Source organism: Antechinus flavipes, chromosome 2, assembly GCF_016432865.1.
Source record: "Antechinus flavipes isolate AdamAnt ecotype Samford, QLD, Australia chromosome 2, AdamAnt_v2, whole genome shotgun sequence".
Taxonomy (NCBI): Eukaryota; Metazoa; Chordata; class Mammalia; order Dasyuromorphia; family Dasyuridae; genus Antechinus; species Antechinus flavipes.
This window is the reverse complement of record NC_067399.1, coordinates 554278638-554293900: the sequence shown is the minus strand read 5'-3', so window position 1 is coordinate 554293900 and position 15263 is coordinate 554278638. Positions and strand designations below refer to the sequence as shown.

Below are 15263 nucleotides of genomic sequence, written 5' to 3'. Positions count from 1 at the left end.
CGGGCTGTTTATTCCCAATCTTTCCCCCATTTTCACTTTTAAGCCCAATTCCTCAGCCCTAGCAGCTGCTAGAAGCCATCCAAACACTTTGATTCTAGCCGGAAATCCAGTATGGCAACCCCAACTTCATAGATCTGCTGCCAAGAGCAGATGTCAGAGAAATGCAGCTGGGATCCTCCTCTCCAGAGAAACACTGGGTACAAATATTAGATTTGACTATAGAACTCACCACCATAATAACAAATGGCTGTCAACAAGCAAGGCTTCCTTGTCCTAGTATTAACTTTATTAAATATAAAAAAGCCCCCTCAAATTAAAGACCTCAAAGAGCCACTGGACTTTAATAACTGGCATCTTATAACCTTCTGTTTTCAGTTATCTAAGTTTCTTCCATTAGAACTTTTAAAGAAGATGAATACACAGGAAATTATTCCTTGGTTCAGTTTGCATTTTTTTTTCCCTGAGAGGCCAAACATATCCACTTAATGCACTGTGTAGACTCATGAGCCCCCTCCTTCCCAACAACATGATTTCCGTAAAAGTTGCACGGAAGGAAGCAAAGATCTTCCTTTGTTTATGAAGGAGATGCAAAAACAAAAACCGACTTCTGCTCAGTAACAAAATTAAATAGAAGCCTGGCTGCCTAACATGCCTAATGTTCCCACACAGCATTTTCCCACCCACCTGATATCCTTGAGCGGAAGGTCTAAGCAAGGACAGAGGGATCCAGTGTACATTTCCTGCTATTAACTGGGGGAGGGGATGTGGGGGGAAAAGATGGTATTATTAATGCAGGAAGAAAAGGATAAAAAAACAAGCATCACTGCCCCCCCCCAAAAAGGGGAATGGGCAAAGCATGTATTCTTAAAACACCATTTGAGACTGACAGTTTTATGTAAAAATGTGTTTTTAATTGTTAAGCAAAGAAACTCCATCCCACTCTATTCCATAACCATATATATTTATATATTTTTTTTCATTTTAAGAAAGAAAAAGAAGGAATTGGGAGTTGACATCAGGCTTACCCATTCTTTGTTCAGGTCAACAAACTTGCCGGTATCATCAACTTATACGGCTCATTGGCCAAATGAATTTTGTTTATACCAACAGTTTATATAAATATATATGTGTGTATGTATACATACCCAACATGTAACAGCATACCCATTCACACCTAAAAAAAGAGCTAGAAGCTTTTCTTTAAGCTATGGAGAACTATGCAACATGCCAATAGGCAGCACTGCCATCAACCAAACAAAAATCACTGCCTGCAACAATGATAAGAGGGTAGGGAGGAGGGGAACCTTATAATAAAATTTTAGTGCAGAAGGGACATTTCACAGATCATTTTTTCCTAGCCTTTCATTGTACTACAAAGAAGCTGAGACTAAGAGGGATAAAATAACATTCACAATCATACAGCAAAATAAAAACAAAACTGGAACTAAAATGATAAATAGAGCTGAGGTCTATATAGTATTTCAATTTTTTTTTTACAAAGTAGTTTCCCCAGAGCAATTAAATGAAAATGGTAATTATAATTATGATTTCTCAGATGATGAAAATAAGACCTGGAAAGGTTTCACAACTTGCCTAAGCTTATAGGCTATGAAGGGGGAGGAGGGGAGGAGAACTGTATGTATTATGCACTTATTAGGCATCAGGCACCATGCTAAGCACTTTACAAATATTATCTCGTTTAATATTCACAACAAACCTGTGAGTGGTGCTATTTTTACTCCCATTTTGCAGCTGGGAAAATTAAGTGACTTGCTTAAGGTCATACAGCTGGTAAATGTCTAGTATGGCCCAATATGAATTCATATTCCTGGAAGTAAAGCATTCTAACCACTATAATACCTAGGCTGCCCACTATTAAGTATCAGAACTTTAGATCTAAATCTTTCTTGACTCCAAATCCAGTCTTTTAACTAGATCCTCTCTTTTTACATATAATTTTTTTTCCAATTAGCAGTCACATTAACAAATTTCTATACTGTTACAATTTCTCATGCTTCTTTTTAAAGGTAAAGACCTTGTCCTGAATGGAGTCACTGCTTTGCAATATGATCCCTCTTACTGTTGGACAAGAAATAAAGGTCCTTCCAAAGCCCTCCCAGCCAATCCTACCTTAATTCCACTGTGTTTCAGGACACTGCAGATGGAAACCTGTTCATTTTGGACAGCTCCATTCCTGACAGATCTGTTTGAACACTTCAGTGTTTTAACTCCAAATGATATTTAAGTGTCCTGCCAACAAATGGCCCCTGTTTAATGTTACTTGTGTCACAGATGGAAAAGCTTTCTCTCACCATCAAATTTTTCTGCCTCCAATCTGCCTCCTGCAGGCAGTAAAAGAAGTATAACATAGTGGATGCTGGTTGTGGAGTTAGATTCCAATTCCCTCTCTTAGAGTTAAAGCTATGTGACCAAAAGCAAGTAAGGTAGCTATTCTTTCTGAGCCTGTTTCTCTCTCTGCAAAGTGGGTATATTATAGGTACATTAAAGAACTCTTGGTGGAGTAGTAAACTGATCCAACTATTCTGGAGAACACTCTGAAACTAGACCCAAAGAGCTATAAAACATCCATGAATACTTCTATTAGATCTATACCCCAAAGAGATAAAAAAAGAAAAAAGAAAAATACATCCAAAAATATTTATGGTAGCTCTTTTTGTGGTGGCAAAAATTGGAATTTGAGGGAATGCCTCTCAATAGGGAAGGCTAACTAAGATGTGGTACATTACTGTAATGATGCAATATTATGCTATAAAAAATGACAAGGGAGGTATTTCAGAAAAACATGGCCAAGATCTATATAAACTGATGCAAAATGAAGTGAACAGAACCAGGAGGATATTGTATACAGCAACATTTTGATGATGATCAATTGTGAAAGACTTGGCTATTCTGATCAATACCATGATCCCAGACAATTCCAAAGGGCTCATGATGAAAAACCTGCTATGTACCTCTTGGAGAAAGAACTGATGAACTCTGAGTACAAACTGACTTTCTTGCCTTCTTTATTTTTTTGCTTTGTTTTGTGATATGGGCAATATAGAAATTTTTGCATGATTTCACAATTGATGATATATATATGTATGTATATATGTATGTGTGTATATGTGTATATATATATGTATGTATGTGTGTATATGTGTGTGTGTATATGTATGTGTGTATATTGTGCATATATATGTATGTATGTGTGTATATGTGTGTGTATATGTATGTGTGTGTGTATATATATATATTCTGGAATCCAAAATTTAGGAAGAAAAGAATTTTTAAATAAATTATAAAGTGTTTAAGATAAAAATTAAAAAGTTAATTCTCGCAAGTAATTTCTCTTTTACAAACCAACAAACACTGTACTATTCAGTACTATTACTCTATATAAAATCATAAAATAATACACTCAGTGGGAAGAGGTAAAGATGACTATTTTTTTTTAAAAAAAAGACTTTACTGTTTTGATGAGTTCACAATTGGAATGGAGATCATAGAAAGTAATTGGGAATTCATTCCATCATAGATCATAGATTTAGAACTGGGAAAGGACATTACAGACCACCTTATCCAAATCCCTCATTTTACAGATAAAGAAACTGAGGCTTGAGAGACTAAGTGACTTGCCTGAAATCACATAAAGAGTATGTAGAAGAGCTTTGATCTGAACCCAAGTTTTCTGACTTTACATGCTTTTCTTTGCCTGTCACTGCCCGATTGTTTAGTTAATTGGCTATACGTAAACAGAGTTCCAGGTTGGTTGGCTTGGTAGATAAACACTCCTGAGATTATAGGAAAAGGGAGCTCTCGAAAGGGTAGGAAAGAATGGCCACAAGAGGGATTGGAGACATCTCTTACTCAGAGGGCAAAGTGCACCCAAAGCTCTGGTTTCTTTGGGTTGTTGTTTTGGGAGAAGTCACTTGCCTTGAAGGAAATTTGGAAATTTGGAAATTTGGAAATTGAAACTAGGGAAGTGGGACAAGCTGGACAATCCAAGAGGCTACGTATATGGAAGAAAGGAATAAATCTTAGTAGACAAAACCATTAAAATTCAATGTTTCCCTTCATATGGAGACATTTTGGAATGAAAAGCAGGGAATGGATAAATGGGCTGACCTTCAATTTTTACTAAGGCCTCTGAAAGTACAGGGGAGATCTATAAAACAGAAGTACAGAGACTAACTGAGAGAGATCCTAACAACCTCTTTCTATAAATATCCAAAAGTCCAGGCAGAAGATCAGTGCATCTCTAGATACTTACAACTAGTAGGATATTCTTCTATCGCCTTGGCTGTGAAAAGAGAAAAAGGGACAGATGGGGACGGACGGACGGACACACACACACACACACACACACACACACACACCATTCCAAAAGAAGGAGTTCAGATGGGTCATGGCTTGACATTCAGTACAAGCATACATGACAAAACCTGAGGTATCTGGGTATGGAGAAATGCACACTAAACTTAGAATCCAGACCAAGTTCATAGACTGACATTAGCTAACAGGGACCTCAGAACCCATCTGGTTCAACCCAGATTCGTTCAGCCTTCTTCTTGAAAGACTTTTCTGATTCTCAATTTGTCCATCTTTAAAATGAGAGTAAATACTATTGATTTTACCAAGGTTGTTGCACCTTGCAGACTACAAAGCAGTATCTAAATGTGAGCTCTTGTTTTTATTTTATACCGAGTTCTTTGCTGCTACTTCATTTACATTAGAAACAGAAAGAAAAGGTGCCACAAACTAAGAATGGCTTCCAAACCTAGCAATCAATTGAGAACAAAATCCTATGCTCATTACTGCTCAGACTTGGACATATCAGGCTAGATTCCCAGACTCCTTAAAACAATGTGAGGGTTCCATCTTGGCAAGTATTATTCTTCTCTAGGTAGAAGTAGCAAACACCTGGGATCTGAGGAGAAGCCAAGAAGCCCAAGCTGGCTTCAGAACACAAGGGCTTAACTTATACAAATTTCCAGATGCTTAATAGATTGCTCATATCCAAATGCATGCTACTCCCTCTTAACACAACACATGCGTGGGGTCTCATATTAGAAGATCAGGCAATTCCCCAAAACCAACTGCTGACTCACTGAACTATTAATGAGTCATGGGTCCCTACCTGGAGGGCTCAACTGGTTAGCAAGCGACAAAAAACTGAAAGACAGCTTTTCATTTCAAACAGTGGAAATACCTGGGCGATGAACCTTGAAATGATGCATTTGGTAAACTACAAAGATAGTAGGGGAAATGAAGAATTGTTATTAATACCCCTTGCCTTTATTCTAAATATCTGACCCAATCCAAAAGAGGAAAAAACTTTCCACTGTTTGTCAATAAAGTGAGCAATTTACTCTCTTCTCATCGAAAGGTTATGATCTGCTATTTTTCTGATTTCTCAATTTGGAGTTGGAATGAAAGGCAACAAACTCTAGGACTGCTGGTGCCAGTCAATGCCCTTTTAATTGAAATTAAGCTGCGCCACCAGCTAAGTCAGCTTCCAACATGGCTGGGCTCACCGCCTTCATAGATTTCCTGGCTGCAATCACAGTGATTTGAGCAGACCACAAGCTGTTTATCCTGATATGTTAAAAAGTGCTTAGAGATAGAAGTTTAGCAGTTATTTTTCTGTATTTACCTGAAATCAAGTAATGGAAATTCCACTGAGCAAACAGTCACTGAAAAAGCAGTTGGAATAAAAGACACACAAGTACAATATAATTATTACAGGACAAGGTTGAATCTATAAGCAAATTTTCAAATCTTTCAGAAGTTTTTCATGATAATATGTTTTGATAGTGGCTAACACTAGGTAGTTAGAGAAAATGGCAAAGTGGTTAAATCTGAAAAATTAAGAAGAAAGAACACAAGCTCAGTTTCCACCATTATGTCTTTAATGGATTCTCAATCTCTGCAAATTAAGAGACAGAGACTTTTAGAAGGAGAGAAGGGGGAGATTATCCTGATCATTTGCCAATGACCATTAAACACATCTGCAGCATATCAATACTTCAAGACCTGACAAACCTTTGCCTCATTCAAAAAACACATCTGCACACTTCTGCCTACTTTCAGCAAAAACAAACAAAAAGAGAAAAAAAGCAGCAGTAGATATAAAATAATACTATTCTAACTGAAAAGTTACAGTTTTAGATAGACTGTATAAAGTTTTAAAGAGTATCTGTCTCTTTACTAATAATGCTCCAAGGCTTAAACAACTGTCACTTTTCTATCCTAATGTTCAGTAGATGTTTATAAATATGAAAACTATTAGAATAGCCATATAAAGTACTTCTCCCTCTTGAATTACATATTGCTGGCATTTTCTGCTATATATTAGGCATGCTATATAAAAACAGGCACTTTAAAAGGTGTTACAAATGCCAGATGAATTCAGAATTTTTAAACATTTCTTTATTTTCCCAGCATGGGTTTTTTTGCTCTATTTTAAATCATATAGTCTCCTTCCCTACCATGAGTTTAAATTTTTCTATTAGAGACTCTAATTTAGTTTATATTTTATATTTTAAAATAATGTCCTTAATTCTTATCCTAATGTCAAAGGGAGGTGTTTCATTTTTTCTAACTGAGCAATTATCAAGAGAGACTCTTGTATTTCATCTATATCAGACTGATTTCTATCTTGGCGAGGGGAGAAGTTAAAGGAGGGAGAAGAAAAATTTAGAACATAAAGTTTTACAAAGGAGACTCTTGTAAAAATGCTCACAATATTTTAAGAATCTTACTCAGGATGTAATCACAGTAATAAATACTTAAGCAGAAGCAGGGTAGAGATATCAACAACTATTTGTCAAACATCTAACTATGTGCGCAAAGCACTATAGGGGAAAACAAAAAAAAATCAGTAAGGGGGTGTTACAAAAATAAATATTCTAATTAGGAAACCACCAGAAGAATCAAAAATGGAATACTTTAATTTAGAAAACAAGCAGAGAGGAAAGAAGTCATATTTCCTTATTTTCTGTTAATAACTAAAAATTATGCCCTTGTAATAAAAATATACCACGGGCAAGGAACTAGAAATTGAATGGATAACCACCAGTTGGGGAACAGCTGAATAAGTTATGGTATATAACTTGTATAATGTAATAGTATATAACAAATGATGAGCAGGGTGATTTCAGGAAATCTTGGAAATATTTACACGAACTGATTCTGAGTGAAGTGAGCAGAACCAAGGAACATTATACATAGTAACAATAAGATTGTAAAATGATCAACTGTGATGGATTTGACTTTTCTCCACAATAAGGTTATTCAAGGCAATTCCAATAGACTTGGGATGGAAAATGCCATCTGCATCTAGAGAGAGAACTATGGAGAATGAATATGGATTGAAGCATAGTATTTTCACTTTTTTGTTTGCTTGCTAGTTTTTTCTTTCTCATTTTTTCCCTTTTGGTCTATTTTATTGAACAACATGACAAATATGGAAATATGTTTAAAAGAATTGCATATATTAATCTATATCAAATTGCTTGCTATTTTAGGGAGGGAGAAGGTAAGAGAAAGAAGGAGAAACATTTGGAACATAAAGTCTTGAATGTTGGAAACTACATGTATTTGGAAAAATAAAATACTATTGAAAATTTTTAAAGAAGAATATACCATTAAAATATTATCAGTTGGAAGTGGATTTCTTCGACAAAGAAATCTAACTCAGTTTCAACTGATCAAGGATGGACAGAAGCAGCTACGCCCAAAGAAAGAACATTGGGAAATGAATGTAAACCGCTTGCAGTTTTGTTTTTCTTCCCGAGTTATTTATACCTTCTGAATCTAATTCTCCCTGTGCAACAAGAGAATTGTTCGGTTCTGCACATATACATTGTATCTAGGATGTACGGTAACCTATTTAACATGTATAGGACTGCTTGTCATCTGGGGGAGGGGGTGGAGGGAAGGAGGGGGAAAATCGGAACAGACGTGAGTGCAAGGGATAATGTTGTAAAAAATTACCCTGGCAGGGATTCTGTCAGTAAAAAGTTATTTTAAAAAATTACCAGTAAAGAAAATATATTTATATGAAACAGCATGGAATACTGAATACTGAGCTTTTAGTCAAATAGATCAGGATTCAAATTCTGCTTCTGACCAGGAACAAGTACAATACTTAATCAAAAGTATCTTCCCCAGGATTCATCTAGGTCATAGTTGGGCTTCAATCTGCAATAGCAGATGGAGTTCCCACATAAGTTACCCACATTCATGAAATTCAGAGGACTTTCACATATGGTTTTTCAGAATTTTTTTCCTAGTGGAATTCATGTTCTATTATCTCTCCCCCTTTTTATCTAATTTCTTGATGATGCACATCTATGAAAAGTTTCACCCAGGATTAGAAGTTTGTATAATTTATATGCTATGTAAATTATATATATTTACATATTATATAAATTATAATTTATAATTTAGAAGTTTATAAAAACTGAATAAACTGATATGGCCTATCACTCTGTTTACTAGATAGCATTTTTTAAAGATCAATGACAAAATTTTTAAAAAATCAACTTTTGTTAAGTAACACAGATACAATTAATGAATTAAACTTTTTACAATATTTCTGCTTCACATGAAAAGTCCTACTGTGATGCTTCATGGTCATGTGGAGCTAATCCTGGAAATAATCCCAATAGGCTGAACTACTACAGCACCAGCTCTAGCAGAACCAACTAAGCTGGAGAGGCTTCACATATAAGTCCATATATAAACTGTAGGTCTACTGTCTGAATGCCAGTCTAACTACTTTTGAAAATGTTCAACAACAGAAGAAGGCTATGAGATAACAGGTTTTAGTTTCAAGGTTCGGGGTTGTTGTTTTTCTCTAGAGGAGGGAACACACCATTCTGCCCCCACTGATCAAAACCAAGAACTTCTGAATTCTTCCTTTAACAGAAAACTTCTTTACTTAATATTTTAATAGAAAATAGCTTCCATTTATTTAATAGTTCACTTTTCCAGTACTTTACAGCAGAAGATGTGGCTAATAAGTAACAATTTAAAGTAATCTCTACAGTAACTTGGGTGCAATGCTTTCCTCCCATTTCAATCAAGCATGGTTCATAGAATGACAGATCTTGCAACAGGATCATCAGAATGCTTGCAGAACACACAATGATACTTTAAATGTTAATTACAGTGTCTAAACACTGTAACTATACTTGTCTTATGCAGATCTTGCATTGTGCTCCCTCAGAGGTGAGTGGTCCTTCTATACTTATCAAAAGAATCTGCACTCACATATCCAGATGCAAGGACCAACTAAATTATCCTGAGTAGAGAACCAACTTAGATTTAAAAGGTATTATTTCCCTACTATAAATGAGATCAAAACCAATAGGTCCTTGTGGTTCACATTAATTTTTCCCCTCCTTCTCCACAGTTTACTAGTATCTCATAATGGCAAGAACACAAGGAGGAAAGCTTCAGTTTTACAGGACCAATCATCAGACATAGCTGATTACTTCCCTAATATGATTACTGGCAGGCAATATCCTCCTGGTCATTACCACTTAAACGTCTGCTGAGAGTAATCAACATGATATTTTAACAACTCTGATCTGATTGCCAAGGTTCTGATCATATTAAGGGAAGGATTACCTGTGACTAAATCAAAATGAGGAGAAAATAAGGGGATTCTGGAGTGACTCAAATGAACACAGAAAAATACCATTTTACATTATATAGTACTTTACATTTTCTGAACTTTTCATGCAGAAGAGTTCTGATCAACAATCTTGTGACATATTACAGATACTTATTACTAGTAAGAAACTGAGGCCTCAGACAAAGTAAATGACTTGCCAGGATTATATAACTAATTTAGATGCAGAATTTAAACTATAACCCAAATCTTCTGACTTCCAGTTTAGTCATCTCTCATCTTAACCATATTGTTCAGTCACTATATCCCTGTGAAACCAAAGTAAATTATTTACTAAAAATCTTAAAAGTTGTGTGATTACCACCTTACATGTGGGAGAAGCTAATCCTTACAAATGGGTTTAGACTTAACTCCTAATTTTTTTTTTCCATTTTTATGTAATCACAATCCAGGAATTTTACAGGGCTGACAATACAACTTTTCACCACAACCACCATCTGTTCTGGTAAAGACATATACATCCCCAACCAACAAGCCTTACACAGTTACTAAGTGTAAACACAGTAACATTTTTTTCATGCAGCATGCGAAGTTTAAATAAAGTAATCTTTCTGGCCCTAAGCACATGTATGTATATATTATATTATACATATATGCAAATATAGTTATAGAGGCTAACAGAGCCGAACAGCAGTTGTAATAATAACACATTAATGTTTCCTTACACCGCCAGGTCTAAGATGTGAAAAGAATTACAACTGAGATCTACCTTTAGGAAACGAAGCCTGGAATGGGAGGCATACTGATTCATTAAATGAAACAGCCACCTGGATTACCAGAACTATTTACTTTTACATAAAGAAAGAAGTCGAGGAAGAAAGGGGGGAAGGGAAGCAGATAAAACCAGTTTATTTAACTCTTACTTTTCTGACAGTGGTTTGTGGTCCAGCAGCGGTAGTTGTACTCATTATTAATGGTTGTCTTTTCACACAATGGCTTCTCTTCCATTGTCCCTGGACAAAGGTCCCCACACTCCTTGGGAGATTTATTTCCCACAATATAGTTGTTAGATACAGCATCCAGAATCAAAGACCAGTCCACAGTGGAGAGGTAACAGAGGTCTGAATTCTTCTCAATCCTGATGGCCCCCCGAGTGATATTCCTAAGGTTATATAGCCCGATCTCTTTGAGATTTGTCATCTCAAAGATCACCAGAGCATAGTTATAAAAAAGGTTTCTCCCTCGGATGACCGTAAGGTTAGGGAAGAGGTCACTAAGGCTCTCCAAGCCCGCCACACGAAAAAGCAGCAAGTAGTCAGTGATGACTGTGAGCTTTGGGAATCGGAAGTTCCTGTAGTCTTCTGCCTTAGAGATCAGTAGAATTCGGAGGTAGCCCTCAATCACTGTGCAGTTTTCTAGTCGCTTCAACTCCTGGATTTCATTACGAATGTCAATGTTTGGCCCACAAACTAGAAGTAAAAAAGAAGAGGGGGAAAAGGCAAGACATATTTTAGTTAAAGGAAATATTTTCTCTGAAAACATTACCAACCCTAGAATGTGGTCACTCTTCTAAGAAATCCACTTTTTATTAAATAAAAATATAATTATTGACCAACTTTAGCCATGGAACTGAAAACTCTTGCTTTCTGAGTCCTTCAATTTAAGTTGGTAGTCAAATATGTGTTATATACTTCCAAATGATAATATAATACACTAGTTCTTAAGTAGGAAAAAAATTCAACACCATTGTAAATATTATTATATATCACACAATCCCAAGTAACCAACTAGGCCAAAGTGATCAAAATATCCTAGAAATGGGGTAATTTAAGTGGGGGCTGAAAGTTTATTATGCTGTCTTCTTTTATTAATTAGTTTATAGTCCCATTCTCTCCCTGACTTTGGTGCACCTATGGAGGTATGCCCTACATAAATTTACCAAGAATGGATTTTCATAACACCAGGAATACAATATAACAAATCCCATGATAAAGGATTAAGATCCTGCTATGCCATTCTCCTGATCCCTCATTTCTATAACATTGCTCCTACAAAACTAACTGTCCCTTCAAATGCTGCTTTACCCAGCATCACATTTTCTCAGATTTAATTACAGACATTAGGTAATGTATACCTACTTTATAGCTAACTCAAATTCAGGCTCCAAAGATTTTTTTGAAAAAGGTTGCGATGTTTATAGCACATTTGTAGTACTTTTAAGTGAAGAATCAACACCTTTCCTTCTCAACCTTCATACCATCTCTTCTTGGTATTTTGAGAAGTGATACCATCAAAAATTAATACTAAATCTTTTTAGGATTGTAACTGCTTTCCCCTAATCCAAAGCAAAGCACTTTGCTGCATGCTGTGGTGAATATGGAGAGGTAGCCAATTCCCTCTAGGAACTTACAGTCTAATAAGGGAAATTATAATAGCTAACCTTTATACAGTGCTTAAGAGGCAGCTGGATAGTAGTAGATAGACCTGGAGTCAGAAGAAATTGAGTTCAAATTCAGTCTCAGACACTGCTGTATAATCCTGGGCAAATCATTTAATTTGTTTGGCTTTGTCTCCTCAAGTGTAAATGGGGAATAATAATAGCACCTACTTCAAAACAATTGTTTATGAATTTTTGCCATTTGAATTAGATGCCATTTGTAAAGTATTTAGTACGATGCCTGGCACATATTAGATACTATTCAAATGTTTTGCAAATCAATCCACATGTCATCTCAGTTGACACTCAAGAACTCTGTAAGGTAGGCACAATGGCTATTATACTCATTTACCAATGTGGAAACTGAGGCTTGGCAAGGTTTTGTGGTTTGCCTGTACTCACAAAGCTCTTAAGTTTCAAAGATGGGCTTTGCACCCAGATATGTCTCCTCATTGCAAATTTCCTAGCTTTTCCCCACTATTTCATGTTACTTCTCAATATACAGTTCATCAGTTGCTACAATCTAATGATGGTAGATTTAGAAATGGGAGGGATCTTAGAAGTAATCTAATTCAAATCCTTCATATTAAAAATTAGGTCAAAGAGGCAAAATAACCACACAGATATTAAGTGAAAAGTTATATGAGTGGTAGGGCAGAAAAACCTATGAGAGTTCAAAGGGGGTGGGGGAAGCAGCTAGAGTGGTCAAAGGTGTCTCTGTCTCTCTCCTTCCTCTCTCTCTTATACACATGAACTTTTGATTTGGACCTTGAAAAATAAAGAAAGATAACGAGAGAAAGGAAATAGAGATGGGGAAGAGCATGAGCAAGACATACAAAGGTAGAGAATACTAGGGCATGAAGCTCAAGGAAAGCCATTGGGTCAGATTGCAGAGAACACAAATAGCAAATAAGAACTTTGGACTTTTTCTTCAGGAGACAGAGTCAACACATATTCTTGAGTAAGATAACTGAAATCTTTGATACTTTCACTGGTAGAGGAATTAAGTCCCCGAGATGACATGGACTCTTAATATATTCAAAGTCTTTTCTAAAATTTCCCATAATTTCCCAATTCAAATAAAGTATCCTAGAGGGAATCATATATGGGGTGGGGTAAAAGAACATATTAGAAAAGGCTGGTTCAGATTTTATTACAGTAGTCCAGGTTTGGGGTGGGGGTGAGAGAAAGAAGAGAATCATAATAGGGGACTGAGGTAAGATAGTAGCCTCAGGGAAAAATGGAAGGGTGAACGTGAGTGAAACTGAAGAATCAACAGGTTTTGACAAATATTAAGAGTAAAGAGAAAAGGAATCAAATAAACTAGAATCATAGTAAACTTGAGAGTTCCTGAAAGATCATTTAATGCTACCTTAACATTTCAAAAATGAGAAATCTGAAACATAAAAAGTTGGGAGTAGAACTAGATGTAGAAATCAAGTCTTTTGTCAGTCTGACGCTTTTTCATTCTACTAAGATTTCAAGTCTTCCTGGTATATTTATTGAATAAGCATCTATTACTATCTACACAATAAATTGTGTTAAGCTTTGAGATACAAACATTAAAAAAGCAATGAAGTCTCCAGTCCCTACTCTCAAGGAGCTTATATTGGGAGAGTAGGGATGGGAAGAAGTGGAAGTAGTGAGATATACATAAATATCTATATTAAAAGATAAAAAATGATTATATGCAAAAGTGAAGTCAGAAAATAAATAGTCTAAGAATTGCAAGAATGGAAGAATTGCTTCTTGAAGAGTGAGATTAAAGAAGGACATGTCTATTCTGGAGAGGCTGATCATCATGGAGGTGGTGGCACTTACCTGTCTGTCTAGCTCACACTTTCAGGAGTTTATGGACAGAATCAAAGAGATAATGGCAAGGAGACTTTTAAGTATAAGGAACCAAATGTCAAAAGTCACTAGAGATAAATTAATGTCTTTAAGAGTAGTCTTTAAGAGACAAAGTAAGGCATCCACAATAGATAAATCCAGGCCTTTAAGTAAAGAATTATATGAACAGGATCAAAGGGAAGGATTATTAAAGTCAGCAATCTTTGGCACTATACTTTCTTCAACTTCTGGTCCCACATGCAATGACTCTAGACAGTCAGTCAGAATGTCATTACTCTAGACAAGAGGCTTCAAAAACTCTACCTACATGCTGCTGAACCAGGTTAAAATGTAAATGGGAAATATTTTGAAAAATAAATTAAAATCTAATAAAACTTAGAGAATATTACATTTTAAAACTAAGTCAATATGTGGCTTGCAGGGATCCTTCTAAAAGGATTGGTGGCTTTATTTCTAATCGACATCCCTGCTCTAAAACAAATAAATACTTTGTTTTATATTTTCTTAATTATCTGCTATTGCTTCCCCCATAAAATTACCTTGTATTTATGTAGTATATATTTTGTATAAATATGTATGTGTACATGTTTTCTCCCCTCAAAGAATATGTTTCTTGAGGGTGGAGATTATTTATATCTTTGTAACTCTTGCATCTAGACTACATATATACGTGTATATACACACATATACAAATAATGGGATATTAATAAATATCATTGATTGATTCTTATGTAACCTATTATAGCTGTCTATGTTGGTATTTAATCTTTTTAGTATATTGTAAATTGTTTAAATGTAGTGATTGTAGCTTATCTAACTATACATCTTTCCCAATACCTAGCATGGTGTTTTGTACACAGAAAGCACTAAATAAACATTTCTGATATTTTCTGTTTAGAATAATGTTAAAATGGAAAGTCTAGAGCTAGATTAACTTCTTGTTGAATCATTTCATTTGGAGTTTTCTTGACAAGAATGTTAAAGTGGTTTGCCATTTCCTTCTCTTGTTCATTTTACATATGAGGAAATTGAGGCAAAGAGGTCTAAGTGATCTGCCCAGGGTCACATAGCCAATTTGAACTCAGAGATATGAGTCTTCTTGACTCCATGTCTGGTGCTCTATGTACTTCATCTACAATGCTGACTAACTACCCAATGAACTAAATCAATTAGAAAGCTCCAAATGCCAGACCTTCAATGTTAGGTTTTCTTCCTGAGGCATCAGGATTTTTGAGGAAGGAACCAATGAGAAGGTTATTTCTGCAGTGCTATAATGAATATTCAATGAAGGAAAGAGACTATAGGCAAAGAGATCATCTAAGAAACTATTAG

At 35.6% G+C, this 15263-nt stretch overlaps 1 protein-coding gene across 1 annotated transcript in view; it reads right to left on the bottom strand.

Annotated features, from left to right (window-relative positions):
* IGF1R (insulin like growth factor 1 receptor) overlaps positions 1–15263 on the bottom strand; it is a 367206-nt gene that overhangs the window by 285825 nt on the left and 66118 nt on the right. Inside the window, exon 3 of the mRNA XM_051981024.1 lies at positions 10567–11112. Coding sequence (XP_051836984.1) covers positions 10567–11112 — 546 coding nt within the window. The remainder of the gene's footprint in view (positions 1–10566; positions 11113–15263) is intronic.